Source organism: Pholcus phalangioides, unplaced genomic scaffold (genome assembly GCF_987345545.1).
Source record: "Pholcus phalangioides strain wild (caught in Gottingen) unplaced genomic scaffold, Ppha-v1.0 ptg000015l_1, whole genome shotgun sequence".
In the NCBI taxonomy this organism is placed as follows: Eukaryota; Metazoa; Arthropoda; class Arachnida; order Araneae; family Pholcidae; genus Pholcus; species Pholcus phalangioides.
Window position 1 is genome coordinate 100,356,465 of NW_028301608.1, and position 9,896 is coordinate 100,366,360.

Consider the following 9,896-nt stretch of genomic DNA (forward strand, 5'->3'; position numbering starts at 1 on the left):
GCACATGAGAGCACAATTAAGAGGCACGTGACACAGTTTTAGAGCACTTAAGCGGCTCGCAGTGCAGTTCTACATTACTCAAGTTACCCGCGGCATATTTACACACCCAAACACACTTAAACGGCCCATAACACATTTCCAGATCACTTAAGGGATCCGCGGAACATTTAGATCACTAAAGTGGTTCTATAGAGGACTTATCAATACGCCTTACCCACACCATATAAAAAGTTAGCACACACCCCCCCCCCCCCCGATGCTGATGTAATACTTAAATGACCCCTTACACAACATGCCTAGAATTATAAGAGACTAGAATATAAAAGACAGCCAATTCTGGGGCAACTCAAAATTTGTGGGCAGTGGGCATATACTTGGTTTGCCCATGTGAGAAACAGACACTGCATCACAGTAATGCCCATTTAACAATCTTCAATTTGTAACCATGATGAGCTTTTTTCATGAAATATATCTTAAGGAACCTTGAATCAAGTTTAAGGATATACAGTATAGGGGTCATTTAATTATTACGTCAGCATTGATGGGGATTCGTGTTTGCTGATTCTTGATGACTGCGGAGAATGATGCTTACGTCATCAACCACCCTTGAATATTCTTAATGACATCTCAATCGTTGTGCCAAAAACAAGAAAAAACCTTTTGCTAGTTTGTGGGCACGCTGAACTAACGTTCTCCTTATTGATAAGTCCTCTACAGAGCCACTTCAGTGATCTCTAAATGTTTCGTGGATCCTTCAAGTGCTCTGAAAATGTGTCCGGGCCGCTCAAGTACTCTAAAAATGTGTCGCGAGTCACTTAGGTGCTTTGGAACTGTGCCACGCGTCACTCAAGTGATCCATAATAATTCCGCGGATCACTTAAGTAATCTGGGAATGTGCCGCAGGTAACTTGAATGATGTAACTTGGTGACTGCATTGGGGGCAGCTGAAGTTGTGTAAAACTGTGTTGCATGTCACTCAAGGGACCTCTAAATACACGGACAACTTGAGTGGAACTGTGTCGTGGTTCAGGCGATCTGTAAATGTGCCACAGGCTTACTTGAGTGGTACGAAAATGTTCCACGGGCCACTTAAATGTTCTGGAATTGTGTCACGGGTCACTTAAGCGATCTATAAATGTGTCGAATAATTTTTACAAATTAGGTTTGATGTGCCGGGCCACATCAGATAATCCCGAGGGCCACATTTCGTCCGCGAGCCATGGGTTCAGCATATATATAGCTTAGAATGTGGGTCGCAATGAATTTCATAAAAAAAGAAATTTTTGAGTTCTTAGCCTCCAAATGACATTGAAATTAACAGAAATTGATTATAAAAAACATATAAAGGTATTTTCTTCCGAAATTTTAATTAAAAAAAAAATATTTTTTGCATCAAAAAAATAAATTTTTGATTGTCTGGGGGCGGGGGGGGCACCAGTCCCTCTATGTCCCACCCCGCATACATCCCTGATCCTAATAGACGTTGGGGGGGGGGGCGCAGAGCTGACGAGATTTTGCTGACAAGAGTGGGGAGGGGAGTCAAAAAACGCTAAAAATCTGTTGATGTTGAACGGTTCCATATACCTTTGAAGAACCTAAAAAATCGTTAAAATAGTTAACGAACACATTTCGGAACACACGCTTACGACATCGTGAATACAAAAATCGTGACGGTAGACTCAATGTTGGTATTCCTTCATAGATAATATTCCTTTCGACAGCATTTCTTTAGGATACGAAAAAAAATTGCCAAAAAGAGCCAACAAAATAGACGATATCGGTCCATAAATAACACTTAACGAGACTTCAACATCTTCAAGAAGATATTCCATTTTATATGCGGTATTGCACACGAGTTTACTCAATATCCGATGGATAAACGACTATTTTCTGCACGTTACTGGAATGGCTGTTTTCACAATAAGGTCGAGACATTCTCAAAGTTGAAACCATTCCCATTTGTACGAGAATATTTTATGTATCGAAATTTTATCCAACATAACAGTTAAGCATGTTGCTCAAAAAAAATGGCGCTATTCAACAAAAGTGTTTGGATTTTATACACTCAGGTTTTTGCTGAGAAAAATCGCTCACTTCTATGTTATCTCGTGCACTGTAACCATACAGTACATGAATATAAGATTTAACCATTCGTAGCCCGTGAGACGACTTTTGCGGCCGGATTAGCTCGTCTTAACGAGCATATTTTGCCCAGATGATGGGGCAACGGTGCTCAACCCTTAGGAGAATGATGGGCCACTTCATTGGTTTGAAAACGTGTCGCGTATCGGGATGGACAAAACGAGATATGTAGTAAATTTTTGTATGTCACTAAAATCATCGGAAAATGTTGCCAAAATTGCCAACCATCACCAAAAAAAGAAAGAAGAAGTAATAATAACCAGCCAATTAACGAGAAATAAAAGAGCTAAAGTCCATTTAAATTCAAACCATAGAGGAAATCTGCAAGCGAATCAACATGTACTACCGTAAATCATAATGTTTAAAATTTTCAACACACAATATTGTAAAATTATGCAGGTATATAACCTCGTTTTGACCATACCGTGTTTTACGAGTTATAGTCAAAACGATTGCTTGATTACGACTCCTTTTTTTTTTAAATTAAGAATTCTATTTATTACGAAAACTAATGAAATGATTTTAGACTTAATTCAGAGATGATGAAAGAAATAGTTTGAGGAATTAATAAAAATTTTGAATTAATTAATAAAATAATTTCAGATCAAATAAAAATTCAGAATAGAAAGAAATAATTTAGAATTACATACATGTAAGATTGGAGTGATACTATTAAGGTGTGGATATGTATAAAGAACATACATACATACATACTTTCACATTTATATACAGGGTGTACTGTAAGTGCTAGCTTGGCTTTTGTCTCATCAACCATCCGTCGTAGAGGTATGATTCCAATTTAAAAAAATGCTCAACAGGCGTTCAAAAATGATCCTGTACCAGTTTTGAGAGTGGAAATAATGTGTGTAACAAAATAAAAAATCTAAATTTTTATACGGTCCCCTCCTGCTCTAATTTCCAATTAGAAAGTTGTTGTTCTGTCTCTCCTGATGCCAGCAAAAAAAATTAATGTTACTAAGTGCAATATTTTCTAAATGCGGAAATGCCGTTTTACCCACATTTGTGATGCTGTTCTTTCCCGAATTTCCTCCGTTTTTTGAACTCGAATATCTCTGTGAATATTGCACTTAGAAACATGGAATTTTTTTATTGGCATCAGGAAAGACAAGGCAAAACTTTCTAATTGAAAGTTGGAGCACAGGGGGACCGTATAAATTTTTTTTTTTCATTTTGTTACACACTGCATTTTCACTCTCAAAACTGGTACAGGGTAATTTTTGAACGCCTGTTGAGCATTTTTTAAAGTGGAATCATACCTCTACGATGGACGGTTGATGAGATAAAGACCGTCCTAGCTGTTACACGGGACACCCTTTATATACATACATGGAAATAATTTCAGAAGCGAAGAAAATAATTTCAAAATTAATGAATTATTTGTTTTTAATTTTTTTGATTTCACTTTTAATTGGGTTGCTGTATTTTAGTAACATATGACATCCATACTTGTTATTGTCATCTTTTTCTCAGCCACCTCGGTGGGCATTTTGCCTGTTGTGGCCTTGTATTTATCATGTATGTGTAAATAATTTCACAATTAATGAGAAATAATTTTTGAACAAATAAAAATTCAGAATAGAAAGAAATGATATATAATCATGTATGTGATAAAATAATTTCAGAACTGAAGAAAATAATTTCAGGAAGGAAGAAAATAATTACAGAATTGAAGAAAATGATTTCAGAAGTGAAGAAAATGATTTCAGAAGTGAAGAAAATAGTTTCGTAATTAACGGACGAAACAATTTCAGATCAAATAAAAATTAAGAATTATTATGAATTTATTAATTCAGAAGATATTTATTAATGAGAGATATTCCAGCAGCGATAAAAATTAGAAATTAATTACTTTTTCACTAATTTTAGGCCCTGTGGTGGAATCAGTTGTCCCACCTTAAAAAGTCACTGAAAAAAGAAAAAAAGCAAAACTCATTGCAAATTGCAATCTCTTCAAAAACCTTCCAAAAACGCGTTATAATCATTTAAACACATTCAAGTAAACATTTCCCTAATTCAAATATTTCGAAAAGCAAATATTTCAATAAAAAAACAACCACATAGAATTTTTTTACTATATGGTTCGCGAGTCTAAGCAGTTTGAATAATGTATAGAAGACCGTAATGGATGGTCATGGGAGATAAAAAAAAAACCAGAGAAATCTTTCCGAAACTCGCTTCCTTGAAACACAGAAATTTCACAATCTTGTTCGAAACACAACAGAAAGGTGTAGACGGCGGAAACCTTTTCCTTTGAAAAAATATCGCTTCTTTTCACCTCAAGAAGATTACGCTTTTTTTTCTGTTTTATTTCGCAATTTTTCTTTAAAAAAATACCTTTCACTGTGTACTCTGCTAACCCAAATACAAAATCAAGTAGATGGTTGGTTGATTGAGAGGGAACTTTAAGGACAGAAAAAGAGAAGTTTTCTACTGTATTATATACATACAACACATTGCTTATTAACTAAGAGTCGATGACCTGCTGGATACACGCCGATTCTGATCGAGGTGTAAGACGAATACTAAAGACTCGGAGAAAAATTTCTTTTCTTTTTCCTTCATGATCTCCGACATTATTGGTGAGAAAACTGGCTTTGCTCAAAGGGATCCATGTCTGCTGTGATATAGTGATATATTATAGAAATTTCACTCTCTCTCTCTCCATGGCCTACGGGAGCCCAATTAAAATGATTGTCCAACAACTACTTCCGTTGGTTACTTACCCATTGACGTTTTTCTTCTACTCGTAGGTTTGAAGTATGTATTCTAATTCGTACCCACGTGTTGGATGTCTGAAAAATGGTCTCGTGTGTGTTGCTTACTTCACACTAGAATAGTGGTTACCGCCCTGTTGTACGATTATTTCCGGAACTAGGGCTACGTGACGGACCAACCAGGGATAGCCGAAAATAGCCATCAGTAGACGAAAAAAAATGTTAGAAGCAACCAAAAAAATTGGAAGAAAAAAAATTATTGAATCATGGCGCAATGTGCAACGGAAGAAAAGTTACTCAAGCTTCCTGCGCATTTCTAGTGCTATTGATGCTTCCTGCGCATTTCTAGTGCTATTGATGCTTCCTGCGCATTTCTAGTGCTATTGATGCTTCCTGCGCATTTCTAGCGCTATTGATGCTTCCTGCGCATTTCTAGTGGTATGTAAACTTACTTGAATAAATAAAGTGATCCTCACGTATTCCTAAGAGATCTGTCCAGGGAATTAGTTAGTGTCAGCAGTCACACATCCATGTCCGAACCGGGATTCAAACCCAGATCTGCACAGTTAGAGTCTAGTTCCCTAACCACTGGACTGCCAGGCCCGCAACTTATTAGGATATTTCTAGAAGTTGCCCACTTCCAACGAACTAGTGGTATGAATTCCTCCCGCGCATTTCTAGTGGTACGCAGTGCTGCCTTAACGCATGAGCCCACCTGAGCACGACCTGAGGATCTCAAGAGAAGGGGGGGGGGGGCCTCGTAAAAATGATATACAGTTGGCATTTTCGAGGAGTATGCGCGTTAATCTGCCTGGTAGGGCTTCAGAAAAATTACTTTCCAGCAGTAAAAATGCTTCCCGCGTAAGCATAAGGAAGGTAGGATAAGTCCCAAATGTTCTCATAGAACGACTATCATATATGTTTTACTCTCAATGTAATGATCCTCTCAATATAACGTCCGTCTTCGACGGGACAAAGGTGGTTGTTATATCGAGCGTCGACTGTATTTGGGACCTGTCCTGCTGGTCGTTATAATGGAACGATTGATGTAAAAAAAAATATGGTTGTCTTGTCCTTCTAAGTGTGGATAGCTTCCCGATTTTTCCCAATCAATATGATTATCATATTTTTTTTTTGCACGTGTCAGTTGTGTTAGAATTCACGACCTAAACTGTTCCATTTATTCATAATCCTATTAGAAAAAAAAATTCCCTGCGACACCACACCCTGGGGTCATCCCTTACCAATTTATAGACTCAGTTGAGCAAAATGTATAATTTAAAAATCTTGTCTCTCTCTTAACAAACATAATATAATAATTCAATGACTTGGCGGCCGTTAAATCAGATCCATTGGTCCGTCCATCCGTTGGCACCACTCGATGCGCAATGCATTGTTTCAGTTTTCCATTTAACCATGGGTGGAGATGGGAGGGGGGCATTGCCCACTAGTAGATTCAAAGGTGGAGTCAATTGATGTAATGTATATGCGTATATATGAATTGACATCAACACATCATTGTGCTCCCCCCCCCCCCAGCAATAATGACCATTTCGCAATAATGACCCTATGCATATAACAGTTATTCATTCGAACGGGTCAGGACTTGAACATGTTATTATGGCTCAGCCTTAAAATACACTAAAACCCCTCTTAACGGTCACCCCCTTAAATGCTCTCCCCCCCTTTTACGGCCAAATAATAATTCTCCGGGCCAATTTAAAAAATTTATTTCAAACCGATCCTTCTTTTACGGACAAATTTCTTTGTCCTTAAAAAGGGGGAGGGGAAACATAGGTGGAGGTAGACTTGAAAGGGTAGGGGGCATGATGATGATGATGATGTCAATTCATATATACGCAAATACATTAGATCAATCGGCTTTACCTTTGGCGCTGGGGGGGGGGGGGGGGGGGGCGTGCCCTACATGCGCCCCCGTATCTCCGCCCATGGGGGGGGGGGTTTACTGTATTTCTATAAAACTTGATTATAAAATGCATAAGCTACATATTAGTTATGAATTTAACCGCTTGAGATCTGGCTAAAAATTCTCAGTTTATATCTGTCATTATCAACAAAACTTATTGATAAACACAAAACATATAAATATCGTAGAAGACCATAATTTTTTTTTCTCACAATGGGCTACGAAATGCCTAAGCCTGATCAAACTTTTCCAAAAGGGGATTTTTATAAATTTTCAAAAAATACCCTAAACCCCTTCTTTTACGACCAAATAACTATTTGCCTTGTGCAATAAAATGGCATATGCATTCCCATATCAAGAACGAATTTTTTTGTCCCGCCTGGTGTCCGCTAATGACGGGCTCTACTATATAAAAATTTTCACACTAAAATTTTATTATTAGATAAATAATTCTAAGTCTTAATCAATACTGAATACAGTAGAACCCCTCATTTGAAAAAATAACCCTCAAAAAAAAAATCGTCCGTAAAGGAGGGGGTGACCGCATCTGAGGGGGTTGTCATTAAAGCATTTTAGAAAAAATATATATAATTATTTCTGGGCCGTAAAACAGGGGTGACCATTAAGAAGGGTTTCATTGTAAATTATAAAATTGTTTGTTTGAGGAAAAGAACTTAATTATTAAAAAAATTTTAATAATATGAATTCTTATTAAATGAACTTGAGGAATTGATGCTCTCAGAATGGGGATATGATTCAAAGGCTATAATAATCAGTAGCGGATTGAACAACGGGCACAACGGGCTCGCGCCCTGGGGTTCCGACTTCTGATAGGCCCGCGAAACCCTAGCTTTACACATTTTTCAAATTAAAGGTACCCAATGTTTTCTTCTACTCCCGGGGCCTCAACTGATCTTAGTCCACCACTGATCAGAGCCGCTCTTAGGGGTGCGCGGCAGATGCGGTCGCACTGGGCCCCACGTTTTGGGCGAGAGGGGCACTTATGATAACAATATTTTTTTTTCATAAATTCTGAATTTCCACCAATTCTAGAGTTGCTTTTTAATAAATTTTATTTTTCATCTTTTTTTGAATTCTGAATTTTCATCATTTTTTATGGAATTCTGAATTTTCATCATTTTTTATGGAATTCTGAATTTTCATCATTTTTTATGGAATTCTGAATTTTCATCATTTTTTATGGAATTCTGAATTTTCATCATTTTTTATGGAATTCTGAATTTTCATCATTTTTTATGGAATTCTGAATTATATTTAAGTTATTTCTTTCATTTATTCTGAAATTCTTTCATTCATTTTGAATTTTTTTTTCATTTATTCTGAATTTACACCAATTTTGAAATTTCAGTATTTTTCTTTTATTTTTCCAATATTTTACAAATTTATTCATTTTTCAATTTTCCTCAATTTTGAAATTATTTCTTTCATTTATTCCGAATTTTCATTATTTTCATTTATTCCGAATTTTCATTATTTTCATTTATTCCGAATTTTCATTATTTTCATTTATTCCGAATTTTCATTATTTTCATTTATTCCGAATTTTCATTATTTTCATTTATTCCGAATTTTCATTATTTTCATTTATTCCGAATTTTCATTATTTTCATTTATTCCGAATTTTCATTATTTTCATTTATTCCGAATTTTCATTATTTTCATTTTACGAATTTTCATGATTTTCAGAATTTTCGATTCTCTTTTCCCTGAAAATATATAAAATCGGCGCTAGGAGCACCGAAATTAGAGTCGAATCCCGTTATAACGAACTGCAAAAGACCGGAGAAATCACTTCGTTATTACGAAATTTCGTTATAAAAGAATTCGAGGTTTTTGTATTGTTACTGCGTAAACTTTTATCTGGGAGATTATACAAAAGTGTTTGTTAAATGCCATTGTTTCGCTATAATGGTAGTCATTAAAACGGGATTCGACTGTATTAAAGACACCTCTGGTCCCCGCTATTATTTTCGCACCGGGTTTCGCGCCCGGTAAAGGCGGCCCTGCCTCTGATAACAATATATACTTGATAACATAACTCACCGGGCTGGATATTGAGAATAGCCACCGCAGAGACGAGTAGGGATAGCCATCGAGCTTTTAATAATGACCCCATGATGACGGATGCATCCAACGTGATGAGATGATGTATCTCGACCGAATGAAAACTCGATTTTGAATAATTCAGACAAAACTCGCGGGGTTTGTGCCATCGCGAGTGGCCTCTTTTTTTTTGTTGTTGTTGTTGCTGTCTGATGACCCCTGGTGGACAGCAACGGAAACAGGTCTTTCGGGGCGTTTCCTCGAAAAACTCTACCGTGACTTCCACCTGAAGCCCTACATTATACGAAATTAGGGGAATTCCGCCTTTTTCCTATTTAAACTGGAGCTTCAAGAGATATAACGATATCGTGCGGCGATATTTTTTTCCTTCTTCGATGCAAATGTGATTCTTCTCCATAAACCATAAATGCATTAAGTTATTCAATAATAAATTATCATTCATATCCATAACTATTGTCTGGATGGAGGTTTTTATTTTAATAAGCGCGGAAAATAATTGAGTCTGCGAAATTTTGAAATTATAAATAGGTGCAAATCGTCCATCGAGGGAAGTGAAGCCCGCTGTACGCCATAAAATGCAGTCGAATCCTGTTTTAACGAATACCGTTATAGCGGAAAAAAAAATATCTCGTTTTAACGAAAACTTTTCTAATCCCCCCAGATAAGTTTACGTAGGAACAATGCAAAAACCTGAAATTTCTTTATAACGAAATTTCGTTATAATAAAGTAATTTCTTCGGTCTCTTGGAGTTCGTTATAACGGGATTCGACTAAAATTTGGGATTTGTTGTTTAGACTAATGATATTAGTGGAACAAATTTTATACTGGGAATTTTGAAAACATAGGGCAGTGGTTCTCAAACTATTCTCACCCCAGCGGCTCCCTTACCCAATTCATGGGCTGTCGTTATAACGGACCATACTGTATATTATAGTATATTATACCAGATGATACCCGGCGACGTTGTCCATCCGGTGAAAAATTTATATGCAGTCGAATAGCGTTT

At 36.6% G+C, this 9,896-nt stretch overlaps 1 protein-coding gene across 1 annotated transcript in view; it reads right to left on the reverse strand.

Moving 5' to 3' along the window:
- LOC149077201 (protein Skeletor, isoforms B/C-like) overlaps positions 1-9,011 on the reverse strand; it is a 46,806-nt gene extending 37,795 nt beyond the window's left edge. Inside the window, exon 1 of the mRNA XM_089244947.1 lies at positions 8,869-9,011. Coding sequence (XP_089101073.1) covers positions 8,869-8,941 — 73 coding nt within the window. The 5' untranslated portion in view covers positions 8,942-9,011. The remainder of the gene's footprint in view (positions 1-8,868) is intronic.
- Between the last annotated feature and the right edge of the window lie 885 nt (positions 9,012-9,896).